This window comes from Macadamia integrifolia, chromosome 10 (genome assembly GCF_013358625.1).
Source record: "Macadamia integrifolia cultivar HAES 741 chromosome 10, SCU_Mint_v3, whole genome shotgun sequence".
Lineage (NCBI taxonomy): Eukaryota > Viridiplantae > Streptophyta > Magnoliopsida > Proteales > Proteaceae > Macadamia > Macadamia integrifolia.
In genome coordinates, this window is record NC_056566.1 from 20,824,429 (window position 1) to 20,841,363 (window position 16,935).

Consider the following 16,935-nt stretch of genomic DNA (forward strand, 5'->3'; position numbering starts at 1 on the left):
TATTGGTTTCCCTCAAGGCACCCATGTTGAGCATGACAAGGTAAGATGAAATGTAATTTATTGATCTTTATCATATCAGTTCTAATGATGGATTACTGTTGATATTAACACATAAATTTTTCATAGGAATCAACAAGTTTCATGTCTCAATTGATGAGTTATGGATTTCCATTTGAGAGCTGCGCTGGTCTTCAATTTCAGCAGGTTAATAATGTCATTTTTTCATTTATTTTCTAATTATAGATTCTTGTTGATGTTAACACAATAATTTATGCATATTGTGTAGGCCTTGGAGATTCCGTTGGATCAACAAAAGAAACAACATTCTTCAGCTCCAGTTGATTCATGTTTGAAAAACATGAAGTAGGATGTTGTGGTGATGGAAAATATGGTTTGTGTTGGGTGTTCAACTCATATATGGTAGAGCTTCAATTCATGTGTTGGTTGTTCAACATGTTACTTTGGAGATTTTCATGTACTAGCCTCAGCCTCAGGAGATTGGCATTACTACCACATATTTCAGCCATTTGATCGCAAACTCTGGTCTTCTTCAGCTTTCTCCTGCCAAGCCTCAACCATGTAATTTATGAGCTCCTAACTTGGCCACTTCTCTTTTGGGCCCAGCCCTGGTCCAACTCTCCCACCCCTAAAGAGGGAATAAATGAAATAGTAGAGGATATAATCGCAATTAAGGCTTAGAAGCTGGCAGTCTAGCAGTTTCAAACAAAGAAGAGATACCTAATTATGTGATAATTCCAAATTAAAGCTGGTTTAAGTTAATACTCAAACCTATTCCTGGAAAACCAATAGCACGCCATCCTCCGTAAAGACGTGGTCATCAATACAATAAGCGTCTTTGAATTCGTTTTCCAACCGTCACGTTAACTTTGTCTCGATCCAACCCAGGTCAGTTCTTCTGAGTTCGATCGAAAATTTCTGTTGATTTTCAACTTTTTTTTCTCTGCAGAAGCTTAAAAAAGATAAAATAAAATAGTAAAAAAATTAATAGATTTCATCTGTTAGTTCCCCTTAAGTTTTCATCAGAAATTGTTAATGGGTATCTTTTAGTTTCAACGAAATCACTCTTTATTGCTGTTTCATTCTTATTTTTTTCATATGAGTTAGCCAGTTATGTCCTTTTTTTTTTTTTTTTGTGAAGAATTACTGTTATTTTTATTCAGATAATCGATCTTGGGTATTTGCCAGAATGAGCTAAAAGCTATGTAAGTACCGTTTACGGAGTAGGCTTATTCTTTTACATCCTTGATTCTCCATTTTTTTTTTTAGGTAGTTTATTCATTGCTTGATATCAGTAGCCTTCTCTAAAAATGGAACTGATGTGGGGGTTTCTATAAATCTGTGTAGAATCTGGTGAGTAGTTGAAGTTTTGATTCATGGCTCTTAATTTGTGGCTTCAAGGTGTTTGAGATCGTTTTTGTTTTTTGCTTTTGCTTTCTATCAATTTGAATTTAGTTTCGTTGCCTCGTTTGTGCTGTGGTTTCTCTAATCATTGGGGAAAATTAGCTTCAACTTTTCCTGTAGTACTGGAGAAGACCCTTTTTTGGGGGATTCATTTTCAGTAGAGTAGTTTCTATAATTGTAAACGGTGAAGAGGAAAGCTCAAAGTTTTTTTCTAGAGCTAATGGATTTCATGACATTTGGGTTCTTCCACGCGATCTGCCCTCCAGCTAAAATTTTCTGTGGTAGTATGGGTCTTGGATGGAATCCTTGTCTTGGGCGATGAATTTATTGGCCTTGTTTTTTCTGTTAGAAGCAAGTTTTATTTCTTCCTGTGAACATTTGAATGGATTTTCTCACAGGTTCTTTCTTTTCTTTGACTTGGAATGGCTTAAACAGGGTCGAGTTTAAAGGATCTTAGAATCATGAAGTTCAGGGAAGGGAATACAGTGGAGGTGTTGAGAACGAAATTGGATCCATGTGGCTCTTGGTTTCCTGGTAAAATAGTTGAAGTAAAAGGAGATCAGTGTACTGTTAGGTATGAGTTGCTTCTGAATTGTGAAGGAGAGCCAGTTGTTGAAAAGGTTCACAGGGATGATGTTAGGCCTCAACCCCCATTCCTAAGGAAAGAGAGATGGGTAAATGGTGATGTAGCTGAAGTGTTTGATACTCATTCTTGGAGGTCTGGAAAGGTGGCAAAGGTGATGAATAATAATCGGTTTGTTGTTAGATTGTTTGGGTCTATCCAACTAAGAGAGTTTCGCAAGTCTGATCTAAGGGTTCAACAAATTTGGCACAACATGAAATGGGTAAAGATTGGGAAGGTAAATATTCAAATTGCTTTTTTTTTTTTTTTGTCCACAATGGTTTTTCAAGAATTCCGTTCTAGCATGCTCGTTTAGTTTTGTCTTTTGGTCTAGTTTTCATGAATTTGTGATTTATGTTATATGGTTGTAAAGCTTTGTTCTTACTGTCTCATCAGAAGCAAATGTTTGATTCACAAGCATACTTTTGCCATTATGTGATCTTGAATGCCTACCATGATAAGCTATCTCCACATAAATTGTTTTTCAGTTTTAATTTAATTTCATTCCCTGTTCATAAAAATCTATGGATGTTTTCTCAATATTTGTGCTGATTTAAAGCTTCCTATATCAATAGTTTGCCTGGCAGAGTATTTGGTTCAACAATCTGTTTAAGTTCCTCATCAAGCTTTCCATGTATTATGGAGTGTGATTCATTGAAATTGCAGTCCTGATGACAAAGTGGTTCACCTGGTTTTTCTTCTTGTTGTAACTAATGTATTTGCAGGTTGGTGGATATAAACAAATCAACTACAATGTTGCAGAAAATTGTTCAATATATTCTCGAGGACTTTTTATTTATGAGGACCCGCAACAAGGTATCCAGGAAGAAACCCACAGCGAAGAGAGAATTTGGATGGATCATGTTAAGACACTTTCCCCTATGAAGACATTAAAGAGAGATCGTGAATCTCATTTCAAATCATCCCCTGCAGATGCTGTTGCTGCTAGTGTTCATAGGAGATGGCAAGCAACCACAAAACAGGGAAAACATGACCACCTGCCCGTGAGAAATCTTCCTCTTATTGAACAGGTAGATGCTGTTTCTTCCCTAAAAGCTAAATTGGGTGAGAAATGCATAAAAAGGTATTTCGATATGGATGTGGAAAATGAAAAAACAAACAGTTTTTCCTTGCGTATACCATCCATGCCTGTTCAGGTTACAGAAGAAAGTAACGAATGCTCAGTTACTAGTTGTAGTAGTAACAATGTTGGGGAATGCAATGTTCGAAATTCCCGAAAAGCATCTAGGATTATCAGTGATAGTCCTTCCAATTGTGTTGGATCATCTTGTACAACTAGGTCCAGGAGAAAATATTTACCCTCCTGGGCTGAAGACGAATTAGAAGCCAACATCCATAAGTTAGAGCTAGTTGCATATAAATCTACTGTGCAGGCTTTGTATTCTTCTGGTCCTTTAAGTTGGGAGCAGGAGTCACTCTTAACAAATCTTCGTCTCTCCCTTCACATTTCAAATGAGGAACATCTACTTCAGCTGAGGCAACTCTTATCTTCTCAAGTTCTTTGATAGTCTCTAATAATTCTCTGTTCTGATGAGGCTAGAATTCAGATCACCCTAGGGGCTTACCCTTTAACTCGGAAATGCATATTCTGCTTTATTTGTCAAGTATGTTAAGTTACAGAATAAAAGCAGGAATTTTTTTTGAGGTTTGGGTAGATTTCTGTCCATTGATTCGATGAATACTCTTTCAATTCCCTGGTTTTCTATCAAATAACATATATGTAAATTGTATCCAATTGATAAAAATTAAGTTGTTGAGATTATCTAGATACTTTATTATGATCCATGATTCATTTTTTTTCCCCCTTTTTAACCAATGAAGATGATGCTCCTTCAGTTTTTGAAATAAGGTTCCACTTAATGTGGCTGTCAGTCATTGGTTTTATGGTGAGCTCTGATTGTCCGTTGTTTCTCATTCTTCTTCTGATATATGTACTGTTTGCTTGAAATTATATGTTTTAACTATGCTTTGCAGGATTAAGCTTCCTCCACCAAAAACCTTTATTTTATTGATTTCTTATATTTTCATGTAATCAAAATGGTTTGCCGGTTACTGTTTCCTGTTAAACATATATTGCAACTTTTGTCTTCTAGATTTCGCTTTCTCAATCATTGTTCTTTGTTGGCATGGCTTATCATAGTCTGATACCGAAGGTTCTTTGTAGATACTGCACATATCGGAAATTTATGGCAAATTCAGTGAATTATAGGAGTGCGGAACTAGTATTGTTATATGGTCATCTCTTAGACCCATCATTGAATTGCATTATAATGTAATGCTAGTCTGAGTTTCCCCAATGATGCCGCTCTTAAACTTGGAGTTTGATAAACTCTTGATATTTCTTCAAATGGGGAAGACAGCATCTCTATAAGACGTCATGAAAGTTTTACCTATTCAATACTTGATCAACTTTGGGAATGACCAACTAGGAGGGTTTGATTGGTAACGCAACCCCGCCGATTCATGAGTCGACTTCAGTTCATGGTCCAGTGAGATAATGTTACCTATGTGGCCTTAATTATCAGTTATCAGTTTGTTGGGGCCAGATTTTGTGGTGTTATTTGTCGCCCAAGATTTTGATAGCTACAGAAATAAGTAATACGTAGGCAAGTGATTGAGGTTGGCTTTGAAATTTAACAAATGCCACCTCCCAATGAGTCCTTTCAAACGTTTGGTGATGAAATTGATCCCCCATGAGAGGAAGCTGCAAATGCTACAACAGAGTATTACACAGAAACCCCAAAAGCTCTGTATTTGCATTCTGGAACTTAGATGCGTCACTAAATGCTTGATTCGGCGTATCCTGTATGGATTAGTTTCAAAGAGGAAGAGGAATTGGCTGGTGCTGGATGATGGAATTTCTTGATTTAATTCTCCAAAAACCAATGAGTGACTTGCTAAAGAAAACCAAAGCTCCTCGGTTTTCATCTATCAAATTATTTGAAGCAACCATTCTTTAAGTGAACCTTTAGAGACAAAATTTACTTACCAGAACATGATTTAAACCGGGTAAAAAGATCTCCAAATAATTGGGGCATCTAGTTAGTGATCCAAAGGCTAGGAAGACCTAGGAATACGTACCCATGTATTAGAATACGTATCCATAGTTCTCCTAAGTCCTAACCCAGTTAATTGGAGAAGAGCCGAATCCTAAACCTCACTGGGAAGAAAAGGAAATACAAGCTCGAAGGGATCCTCCAGAACAAGTCTCCCATGGTTCCTTAACTGGGTGTCTCACTGCCCATTTTACAATAGTGGAGAGGAACAGTTTCAAGTCTCTCTTCACAAATACAGAAAAAACAAAACTCCAGATTTTCTTTTGAGGACCTTGATATCCACTATAATGACAATCGAAGTGGAGTGCAATACACCTCAGGCCAGCAAGGAGTGTTGTCTTCATTCTCAATCTGATAAACAATTATTGAGTTGGGCAAAAAGTTGATCAGCAGCAACTGAAAATAAACTCCTCTGATTATTAAAAATCAAGTTATGCCGCATAATGATTTAAAAAAGAAAATGACTACGACTCATATGGGTTGAAATCGTCTGCAATTCCGATTTCGTACAATTCTGTGTAATACCACCTTCAGGCAGTGACACGTGTATTGATACCAATACAATGGTTCAGATCTGATACAATTAATAAAACATTAAATCAGTGAAGAGGCATTTAAATCAAATCTGGACCATTGTATTGGTATCAATACACGTGTCACCACCTGAAGGTGGTATTGCACGGAATTGTACGAGATCGGAATTGTAGACGATTTTTTTCCGACTCATATACCACTTTGTTTTGTATGGATCCATGTAGTCCATCTTATTAAATTGGAATAAGCCTTAGTTTGTTGTTCTTGTATTACTCTCATACTTTATTGTATGAGTTGATAATAATCTCTCATTATTTTGTAAAATTCTCTCGATGCCATCCAAGGCCCTCCTAAGGGATACGGTACCATGAACGAAGGAAATCTCAGTCCAACAACTTAAACATGATCTTAGGCTTGTCAAAAGAGAACAATAATCTTACCAAAAACCAAAGAAAATAGCGTTAATCTTGATTTGTAGCCCATAGGTTTGTAAAAGGGTTTGCAGGAGAAGGTTAAATCATAAATGGGTTGGGTTATATGATTTGTTAATTATTTTGGAGGTACAAAGTTTTTCTCCGAGAGGCCCTTGTGCCACATACAGAGAGGGCATATAATGACCATCGTACCCCTTCTAGGGGCACTTACCACGTGTTTGTGGCACGAGGGCCTTTCTAAGACAAAACAATTTTTTTTTTTTTGGTCAATTCTCTTCTGGATATTGACATAAATTACATTATTGGGTATTGGTTCGATCACTTTCAATACTGATATTGATATTATTACATATTGACAATGGTTGCTCTTTGAATAATTTTTTTTTTAAAGGGCAAGAGAATCCTATCTGCTTGCAAAGTCATTGCATCAGTGCACAGGACAATAGGAGGCCATGCTGAGGCATCTGGGCAGGCAGTGCTATACTTTCATTCCGTCCATTGTATGGGTGTAGAGACATGCAAAACGGGCAGGTTTGACATCTTTATTGTCCGATACGATATGCGGAGACGATACGGATATTTAATTTCGTGCTTCACAGTAACTTTTGAAGATGACGTGGCTCCTACTCGGCTGATGGGTTCCATGATACACGGCAGCGTGCCAGCGTTGCGCCGACCATGATTATTCTCCGTTGGCAAACGTATGCAGTCGCATTTGAAAGAGTTCTTTTCCACGTTATAGGGTTTCTCTGGTTTCAATTCCCAACGACTCCACGCACCAAAACCAGAGAACCATTTCTCTCTCTCTCTCTGGTTCGCCTTTGAAGCATACCCGACTACCTGCGATCTAATCTCCTGGGTTCTTGCCTTTCAATTTGGTTAGGTTTGTTTTCTTCCCCTCCCCACCTCCCTCTTTTCTTTTTTTTGCAGATTTGAAGTTTGTTTTCTTGTTAAACTGGTTTGATCTGCAAGTTTGGGCTGATCTAAGCAATTTTGACGGCCCCCCGCCCCTCTTTTTGTATCCGAAAGATCGTGTGCTTTATGGGTTTTGATTGAGTTCCCCCCCCCCCCCTTTCCTCTCAATTAGGTTTTTTATTTATCATATTTTTTTGTGAGATTTCCTGGATCTTTGGCTTAGATTTAAGTTCGACCTCTATTTGTAGACAAGATGGGAGCTTTTATGTCAAGATTTTGGTTCATGATGTTTCCGGCGAAGGAGTACAAGATAGTAGTTGTTGGCTTAGATAACGCTGGAAAGACGACGACACTTTATAAATTGCACCTTGGAGATGTTGTCACTACACATCCTACTGTTGGGAGTAATGTCGAAGAGCTTGTGTACAAAAACATTCGGTTCGAGGTTAGCTTGATTAATTCTTTGCTTGTTAGTTTTATTCTATTTATCTATTTATTTATTTTGAGTTTGGATGTGGTTTTCTTTATCTGTTCTTTGTGGGTTATTTGCGATTTTGGAGACCAAATTTGTTGCAGCTCTGGTTTCTTGCATTTTCATTTTTGGAAAATTGAGCCTTTATAATGGATTGAATGGTGGCACTTGTTTGCATTTTGAAGATGGTTCTTCCAGATGATCGATTGTTCATTAATTTGACACAAACTCCATATATATTGTTATTGTGATTACTAAGGAGCAAGCCTTCCAAAATTTTTAGAAGAGGACAACTTTGTGAACACTCGATATTCGTTTTTTTTAACACCACCCTTATGATTCTTCCTTCTTTTTATAATCAATAACTGTAAGTCTTATTAACAGAAGAGAGGACATGATCCTTGTTATAATATTGTGTTTGGTTTGTTTTGAGAGGGGGGGTCATTAGGTTACAAGTGAACTAGTTAGTTGTAAAATTTGCTCATTGTTTGGATAATTGAAACCCTCTCACCAATTAAATTGCCTGTTTTCTCAAGCAAGTGATAAAGGCAAACCCACCAATGTTTGGTTCAGAGGTTCAATTGTCTTATCTCTTAGAAAACTCACAATCTTGTGATTTTGCTATTACCTTCTCTGTTTCGTGATATTAGAGAGACTTGTGGAGAGCTTGTTGTTAGGCTTTCAGAAATTCCTACTCTTTCAATCTTCTGAGAAAGACATGATTAAGGATAGAAAGAAAAAGTATTATTTAAATAAACATATGCTTGTTGAAGTTGAAGTTAAAAAAAAATAAAACAAATTCTTCTGTTGTGTATTCCCAATTGATGCAACCACAAATGCTTCAATTTCTGATTCTGCCACTGAGCGAAAAAGTTATACCTATAGGTTTGGTATTACAGGTCAATCCTATTTCAAAGTACCAATAGGCTGTGTGTGACGGAAGAAGCACTACGTCTAGGAATCAACAACACAGAAACTTTGTTAGAATTACTCCTTTCCTTATCGGGATTGGGAGTAACAAAATTGGTTGGGATGAACTGCTTCTATGAAATGTGTTTCTGAATAGATAGTTGTATAACCTTCCAAAGTGGTACAAGCCTTTTTGGTGATATATTTATTGAGGCCACATCAATATCCAAAATTGAACAACAATAACAACAATGAACTAAGCCTTATCCTAGCTTAATGGGGTCAGCTACATGGATCCAACAAAAGTGAGAAGAGAAATGAAAATGAAAACTGAAAAAAAGAACAAATGAAAGAGGAAAGAGGCACAACCCAGCAAGTCGTGAGAACAATATCCAAAAATTGAACATAGATGGAGAAATTCTAAATAGGCCATATAATCCACTGAGAACCTCTATTTTATTGTTGAGGTTTCCTATGTTGAACAGATTTGGAGTATTGATTAATACCAATGCCTAGGAAAATGGTTAAGAATTGAGACCTGCTCTGCTTTACCAGTTTTGAAGTATCATTCTCTGAACTAGAGTTTTTGAGTCTTGGTTTTATGTTTCACTGATCTGAAGCAACCATCAGAGGAATCCTAACCCCTACATTTTTTGCTATCCTGGTGCCTCTTCATCTTGCTGCCATTGAGGATCTTGTTATGCCAATGTATTTGTTGTGGGCCCAATCCAAAACTAGGTCTCAGGTTTCTACCATTTCTTTCTCTTGGCCAGTGTCAACCTTCCAGACTCCCTATATTTGCTAGGAGACATTGCCAGTGGGCTGAGTGATCTTACGTTCCTGGCAAGCACATCTTACTGCTCCCTTCTGGGCATTCTCTGTTAGATCAGCAGGATATCATTCCAATGCTACAGATTTAATGGTTTGTCATCTTCCATGTTGATGGCCATCTGAGTACTTTGCTTTGTCTTGGGTGCTTCTCTGCCTCTAGCTCAACATCATGCGTTCTATGTTTGCTTCCTTTTTTTGGTAAAATTCTCTTTTTGCTACCACGGTGAACATATTTTTGTTTTTCACCCATCACTGGAATGATGTTATTTATGTTGTAATACCTTCTGGTTGAATTTCAGTAGTATCAGCTATCTTCTTTTAATCCAGTGTTTTGTTTTCCATGAAAATTGAGGTAGCTTCTTTTCTTTATGTGCTTCATAATTTTTGCTCTATCAGGTGTGGGATCTTGGTGGGCAAGAGCGGCTGAGGACGTCATGGGCAACATACTATCGTGGGACTCATGCAGTCATTGCAGTGATAGACAGCACTGATCGTGCAAGGATCAATATTATGAAGGATGAACTCTTTCGGTTGCTCCAACATGATGATCTTGAACATTCAGTGATTCTTGTCTTTGCAAACAAGCAAGATCTCAAGGATGCCATGCCCCCAGCTGAGATCACAGACGCCCTTTCACTTCATAGCATCAAGAATCATGATTGGCACATTCAAGCTTGCTGTGCCCTCACAGGAGAAGGATTATATGATGGTTTGGGGTGGATAGCCCAGCATGTAACTGGCAAGGCTACAAGTTAAGATAACTCAGGCTACTGTTGAACGAGAATAGCTTATTTTCCATAAGCAGATTGATAGGATGCGTGTCCATTTGGATTGGCTTCAAAGAAAGAAAAAAAATTTCATTTCTTCCACATTGGGAGTTTTATCCAACATTTGTTACAGAACAAGTAATGCAAAGGATACAAGCTCTTCAAAACCGTAAAAAAATAACTATAAATTTCAAAACCAATCAAAGTGTTCAAAGTATCCAACATCCGCAACCCTGCGACTCTTGTGGGCCTTCAAACCATCGATCCCATGTTGGGTTGGTAGGGCCAGTAGTTCTATTGAAACCAGAATAAATGAAGGTGGTTCAGCTTGTATGCAGGTTAAGAACTAAAAAGGTTATGTGATTTAAGTGGCATAAGGAAGTGTTATTTACTCTGGCAGTAGTGGATCAGGTCTGCTTCCAACATTAAGCAGCAATCTGGTGGACACCAAATGAAATTCAGTCCCTATAAATGGATGTAATAAAATAAATATTAACCTCAAAGGCAGGTATCAACTATAATCATGATCTAGCAAACTACTAGCACCGTCGTATATTCTGATACGTACACTTCACATGCAGCTGATACCTTCTCAGTTTTCTCAAGCTCTTCCAGCTCTTGCTGCACAAGCATTATATAAAACAAGTCAGATCAAAAGTTTTAACTGCAATCTGATTACATGGAGAGAGAGAGAGAGAGAGAGAGATAATGCAGCAGTTGGTAAATGTAGCACTTCAAAACAAGTTTGAGGATTTAAGTTTTTAAGTTTGTGTACATAGGTAGGCCATAGGCACTGCTCTTACCTCCTTTTGATTGGCAATAGATTGATAAATCACTACGCTTCTCATGTGGGACACATGATGGTCCATAGAAAAGTAATGGAAATCCATCAAGCCACTCATCTGGTGATTCTAATCTAGTGTTTCAGATTCCTAAACAATTAGTTACCCCAAAACCCAGATGATCTTGTGTCCCACAGCAGGCTCTTTCTGTACCTACCGCTAAGAATGAAAAAGACTTGAGTTCAACTTGGTACCATAGACAGAAGCATCAAAGATCTCTCACATGTTTCAATGTTCAAAATTTGTAACTCCATGGTCTAACCGAGATTGCCAAGCTAAACTTCTATAGAAAATCAACTCAATAAATTCACGTCAAGTTCCTTGCTGAGATAAAGGACGAAAAGTTCAGGCTAAAAGAGAATTATAGATCAAGATATGTATTGCTACACGAGAGATACTGACGTCTGAAGAGATCTATGACACACACACACACATACACCAGGTTGGATGGCAACCTCAGTGTCTATTTTGTTTCTAGTATTAGTTTAGTAATCCTAGATGTAAATGAATGGAAGCCCTAATCTTTATAGAGTTTGGGTTTTTATGTGGTTACAGGGATATAGCAAGACTTATTTCACATCAATGAAAGAGAGACTTGCATCTCAAAACCTTCCACCCATGTGGAATCTCGCAAATCTAAGCTGAATCGATGAATTCCTAGGTCCACTAATCTTTTCCCCTGTTTCCAGCAACTGCTACAGGCCCCATGATCGGTTTTAATTATCCAGCATTATTCAGCATCAACCAACTAATCTGTAGCCTTGACCACCAGCCACAAATGCAAGCCAACCTCCAGTTATTCCAGAAATTCTGGTGTTTCAGGAAAACCTTAAACCTAAACAGCACCAACCCCTAGTCATATTTTTCTTAACCCATTGCCACATCAATTTATCCATCATCCCTTTCACTCCGAGACATACTTTAGTTTGGGCTACCAAATCATACCTCAATTTCTATTTTATAATCATGAATCTTTTAGAATCCTAACTTGAAATTTTGAGTTCTTAGCATATTTGTAAAACAAGAAAACCCAGAACCCTAAAATAGAGCATCTTCATAGAAAGAGGGGGGTGGGGGGGGGGGTTGAGGGAAGGAAGTAAATAGATTATTATCATCCCTCCCCCCCCCCCCACCCCCACAAAAATCCTCTCAGTTTTAGATGCCCTGAGGTTTTCCTGCGATCATGTTTGTACCAGTTACCCGTTTTTCAGTCCCTGTCGAGCTTGATGACGCCTAGAAAGGGCATAAATTCCAAAGATGATCTAATTGTGATTCAATGTTGCACCCTTAAGATTACTAAGGTGATCCAGATGTATCAGCATTGAATAAATACCAACACCCATAAATTAATCTAACTATTTTGAGGCATGTGTTGCGGATAACATTCTCTTTGGTTCAATTTTGAACCCTAACTTAGGAAATAAAATAAAAGAAACTTCTTGATAAATTAACAAAATGACGGGTATTTAGAGAAGAAGCAGCTAACCAAGCAAAGAAAATGGTCAGCTTTCCTTCCCCCAACCCCCAAAAAAAAATTAAAAAAAAGACTCAAGTGGTGGTTTAGCATCTAAATGCTTCCACCTATTACTAGGAAAAGGATCAGTGGCATGAAGTATAGAGAGTGAGACAATGTCTAATCTTATCCCTAAAGATAATCTGTAGGTTTTTCGCCCTTGTCTCAAGCTTCTAAGGCTTGGAATGGGTTTGGTACAACTCTTAACTTCATTTCAATACCTAGCCATACCCATACCTACAATTTTAGCTTTTCTGCGAAAGCACTCTCAATTAACACACCTAGATTACAGGTATAGATATTTTCTAATTGGCTGAGGTGATGACTGCAACATACTCATAAAATGTTTGATAAGATGCCAGAAGAAATCAGAGAAAAGTTATCAAAGTTCAGGTAAGTAATATGACAACAATACAAGACAGCTTTCATGTTTAAACCAAAAAGAGGAGAGCATGGGCCTCCAGTAGACTCACGAGTATCCACATGCATAAGACTTTAGGTGGGAGGTCATTCTTCTAAGAGTTCTAAAGGACTTCTAGATAAGTAGCTAATAGGCAGAGAAAGATAAATCATTTGTAACATTTATCGAAATCAAGCTTATATAAGAGATATGGAAGACATAAGTGATTGAAATGTCATCGTGAGATACAAATCCTGATCCTATTCCATATTTTCATTTTCTCTGCCCCATTAGATTACTGAAGTGAGGCAAATGATGTCCCCTAGACTATTACTAAAATGAAAAGACAAAAAAGTTTCCCTCTACGAATGTGTAAATAACCATGCAGTGAGTACTACCTTTTTTTATTTCAGAAAGTTTCTTAGTGTGATTATATCACCAAACTGTTGTTTTTCACAAACCACGTGTAGCATTGTTCCTACCCACCAACCACATTGTTATCTATAACCTCCTTTTCCAGAACTCTTAACACAAATGACCGAGTCAATCTCTTTGAAGCAAGGATAACGGTGGCACATACATCTTGTCTTTTAAAGTTCATAAACATTAAGAGAAGATAACAAACAACTCTCACTTATTCTTGATAAATTCATGGACTAGAAGCAAAAATTCGTGCAAACCCAAAGTTTGTGTCTATTGGTCCTCGATTATCAGGTATAGAGAAAATCCACCCTACCTATACAACTCTATACAGAGACTTGGGTAGGTATATTACACTATTACAATGCCATTTTAGTTTGGGCCAATTACTCCTTGTAAATATGAACCACTTCCACATAACTACCCCTCTAGCATTTCAACTCACAATGACCTCCTAAATCTCCCCGCTCCCGGAAAAAAATAATAATAATAATAATAATAATAGTGTAATACTCCTTGATCAAGAGTTGAAAAAAGGCCATGACTGAAAATGACAAGGGTTCAGGATTCCAGATCCGAAAAATAAAATCTAGTCTACTTTTTTGCCTGTCTTTCCTCAATCAATTAAAAAAAAAAAATCAGGGAGTCTCTGCCAAGTGCCAAAATTCTACTTATTTATCTTCACAGCAGTAATTCTCAGACCATGCGTTACCAAATTAATAATAGAGCTCACCCCAACTTTAATGCTTAAGTGCCCAAGACCCTGTATAGAGAACCAATTCCCACAACTTATTTTGAGAAATTGTAAAAAAATCATCAATGATTTGGAAAACCAACCAAGAACATCAGCCAGAATTACCCCAATATTTTTTTGAGAAACCAGCAAAATCATGGCCTAATGTTACATATAATATAAGGAAATCAATATAATTTGGTCAGTCCTTATTGGATCAATCTAAGATTACTTTAAGATTCACAGTGGAAACTGGAAAGTGTCGCTTAAAAAAAAAAGTGAATAATATGCTCAATTTTAGTCCAGTTAAGACATGACCAATTGATTAAATATCGATATGCTCCTTCTTGGTCACATATGACATAAAACCACAGGTTCTCATCTATTACCGTACTTATTAGAAAATTATTTAATTAGAGAAAAATAAACACCTGAAACATTTGAAACTTGGCCATACAACAGCCAACTTCACATTATCACCGCAATAAGAATCAATGCATGGATCATTCTTCCAAAAAGCCAAAGTTCACACAATTACTTACAAATGATGGCTTTCCATATAATATATTTTCTCCCCAAACCACTATTATCCATAGAAATAGTCAAATGGTTACAGAAACCACATAAACACAATGGGATTCAAATAATGCTCTATGAACCAGTATTTCTGCATCAACTCATCAGTAGCTATACCAAGTAGTCCAATGCTAAAAAAATCTGTTGAACACATGGAGCTAAAATATTGATTCTCCTATCCACCAACTTAAATGATGAACAGATGGTTATCTCCAAAATGATACTGTGATATGGTAACTACTGATTCTGGAGGGATATGTTGATTTTCACATACTCCATGACAGAAATTCCTTCTCAAATAATGCCAAATGGCCACTTCTAACTTCTAACATCTCCACATGGAAAAGTGATGAACCATTTATTCATAACCCAACAAAAATCAGGAGAAGGAAAGCTGACATTTACTACTCTGATTTCTCCAAGAAAAACATCTAACTTCTAAGAGAGCAAATTTCTACCCAACGTAATGAGGTCAAGAAAAACATCCAGCTACTCCATGTAGGCAAAGCAAACAAGATTCGTCTTCACACATGAGTTTCAGGGCAAAGGCCTTAGCTCAAAACCCGCCCACATTATCTCTAAAGGTGTGGACTTACTAGCTCAAAAAGAAAAACCCAGGCTTAGTGAGCAGAAACATCAAAAGAAGGTGAAATCTACCAGAAAAGGAGCAATGAGCAGAGTGGTAGACAGTTAAGCACAACACAGCCCTCCAAGCATCTTGGCAGGAAATGAGGAAATGAACATGGAAACCAGCAATAATCTTCCTAGTGCCTGAAACCAGCTAGTGAAGAAGCCACCTTTTCCCCTGAGCATTGCAAGAGTCCAAACTGAGGAACCCATGGCAAGGTTAGCCAGGTGTTTTGATCTTCCAGGCCCCATCAAGTAATCTATATCCCCTTATCGACCACCGTGGCAATAAAAACAAGGCAACCTGCGACCTAAGAAATCCCAGTGGCCTTTCAATAGGGCCTGCATACATTAGCCAAAGCATCTGCCTATTGCTTTTAACTGAACTGAAGATCATGATAACAAAAATGGGAAAGATTTTATGGACTGTCCCATCCATAGAGTATCAATGGGTGACCTATCTAGTTGTGTTATGTAGATGAAATGGCAATTCTGATTATTGGTTTTCTAAAAGATGATTTGGATTAGCTACTAGTCAAAAATCAAACAAATTAATATACTCCCATTATTGTTGGTCTTATTGTCGTGGACTCTCTTGGTGGTACTAGATTTGTAGAAGTATTATTCGCCACTTAGCCAATTCTAACTGAGCTTCTGCTCCCTCAGACCTGCTATGTGATACAACCCGGACGGACAGGCCCATCCATAAAACCTGCTCCCACAACCCCCACCCCACAACCATCCCCCCCCCCCCCCCAAAAAAAAAAAAAACTCTGAAGTCTGAACTCGAGTCCCCCAACTACTGTTCTTTTGGTAAGGAATTAAGCTGCATGAAAATGATTCTAAGCTACCTAAAACTCAGTGGACGGTTGCATCTACTCAACTAATCGTCTATCCCTGTAAGAATTTACAGCTTTCGAATAAATCAAAACTGTTAAGCCGTGTGCTATTTCACATTACAGAACAAGTGAACTGCATCATCCAAGGAACATATGACCGCTCCATTAACCAAACAGATGTAGACGGAATCAAGAAAACTAAAAAAAATATTGGAACTCTACCAGAAGTGGTATTGCACGGAATTGTACGAGATTGGAATTGCAGACGATTTTTTTCCATCAACCGCTAGGGCATTCATTTTCAGACTTCCATAATCTGGTAACGAGGAACTACTCAAAAAAGGAAAAGCAAGATAGAAGAATAGAGAAATCCGAAGCTGAAACTAACCTCTAAGAACCTAGTTTCCTGTTCAAGGCGTTTCAATTCGGCGAGAATCCGATGCTTGCCCCGCGTATCAGATGTTGGCACCGCATTAACCTGGAGATCAACAGAAGACACAGCTTCGGGCTCCACCGACTGCATCTCCGAATGCAATTAAAGAGCCGCCGTACTCCTTGCCCCCACCCCCGCTCCCTCTTAAAGACCTAAAGAATCAGAGACGCAGATCTCTAGGACAGGGACGCCATTAATGGAAGCGAAAATGAATGCTTGCTTGAAGACAGTCATTGACACCAGACTCTCATGGTCATAGTCTTCCAAACAACCATTGAACGCAGAAAACCTTGTGAGCAGAGACTGATCAGAATCAACTGAAAGATGGGAGCAGAGATCAATCAGAAGCCATGGAGAAACTGAGAAAGAGAGGGACACGTTTCGATATTGGAATCCTCCCCTTTCTACCCCCTTTTTCAACCCTTCTTTTTTATAGCGGAGGGAGAAGGAGAGGGAAAAACGAAAAGTAAAGCTTCTCTTTTGTTATTATCAGTGTTCTCTGAAAGCTGTTTTTCTTTACCTATAATTTTCTTCTACTCTCTCTCTCTCTCTCTCTCTAGTTTCTCTCT

At 37.9% G+C, this 16,935-nt stretch overlaps 3 protein-coding genes across 8 annotated transcripts; 2 read left to right on the forward strand and 1 right to left on the reverse strand.

Annotated features, from left to right (window-relative positions):
- Nucleotides 1–728: 728 nt before the first annotated feature.
- Nucleotides 729–6,771, forward strand: LOC122091354 (DUF724 domain-containing protein 3-like). Of its 6 annotated transcripts, XM_042661238.1 has the most exons (4): nt 729–906; nt 1,182–1,223; nt 1,858–2,282; nt 2,770–3,855. In XM_042661238.1, exons 3-4 carry the CDS (start codon nt 1,884–1,886, stop codon nt 3,568–3,570), a joined length of 1,200 nt encoding a protein of 399 aa, XP_042517172.1. In that variant the 5' UTR covers nt 729–906; nt 1,182–1,223; nt 1,858–1,883; the 3' UTR covers nt 3,571–3,855. The 6 variants fall into 6 exon arrangements, with proteins under 6 accessions (XP_042517172.1, XP_042517170.1, XP_042517174.1 ...); XM_042661236.1 differs by lacking the exon at nt 1,182–1,223; XM_042661240.1 differs by lacking the exon at nt 729–906 and adding an exon at nt 6,481–6,771 and having other exon boundaries at nt 913–2,282; nt 2,770–3,075.
- A 44-nt stretch (nt 6,772–6,815) lies between these two features.
- Nucleotides 6,816–10,085, forward strand: LOC122091356 (ADP-ribosylation factor-like protein 5). Its single transcript, XM_042661243.1, has 3 exons — nt 6,816–6,972; nt 7,253–7,449; nt 9,613–10,085. The coding sequence occupies exons 2-3, from the start codon at nt 7,258–7,260 to the stop codon at nt 9,970–9,972; spliced, it is 552 nt and encodes a 183-aa protein (XP_042517177.1). The 5' UTR covers nt 6,816–6,972; nt 7,253–7,257; the 3' UTR covers nt 9,973–10,085.
- On the reverse strand, nt 10,048–16,935 carry LOC122091357 (guanine nucleotide-binding protein subunit gamma 2-like). The gene is made up of 4 exons (XM_042661244.1): nt 16,322–16,935; nt 10,552–10,604; nt 10,376–10,420; nt 10,048–10,277 (listed from the first exon to the last, which is right to left on the reverse strand). The coding sequence occupies exons 1-4, from the start codon at nt 16,454–16,456 to the stop codon at nt 10,193–10,195; spliced, it is 318 nt and encodes a 105-aa protein (XP_042517178.1). The 5' UTR covers nt 16,457–16,935; the 3' UTR covers nt 10,048–10,192.

Coding starts and splice junctions, on each gene's coding strand:
- LOC122091354 (XM_042661238.1), top strand. CDS start 1,884: ATGAAGTTCAGGGAAGGGAATACAGTGGAGGTGTTGAGAACGAAATTG. Junction 2,283..2,769: donor AATGGGTAAAGATTGGGAAG/GTAAATATTCAA, acceptor ATGTATTTGCAG/GTTGGTGGATATAAACAAAT.
- LOC122091356 (XM_042661243.1), top strand. CDS start 7,258: ATGGGAGCTTTTATGTCAAGATTTTGGTTCATGATGTTTCCGGCGAAG. Junction 7,450..9,612: donor ACAAAAACATTCGGTTCGAG/GTTAGCTTGATT, acceptor TTGCTCTATCAG/GTGTGGGATCTTGGTGGGCA.
- LOC122091357 (XM_042661244.1), bottom strand. CDS start 16,456: ATGCAGTCGGTGGAGCCCGAAGCTGTGTCTTCTGTTGATCTCCAGGTT. Junction 10,605..16,321: donor AGGAAACTAGGTTCTTAGAG/GTTAGTTTCAGC, acceptor ATGCTTGTGCAG/CAAGAGCTGGAAGAGCTTGA. Junction 10,421..10,551: donor GTATCAGCTGCATGTGAAGT/GTACGTATCAGA, acceptor GGTGTCCACCAG/ATTGCTGCTTAATGTTGGAA.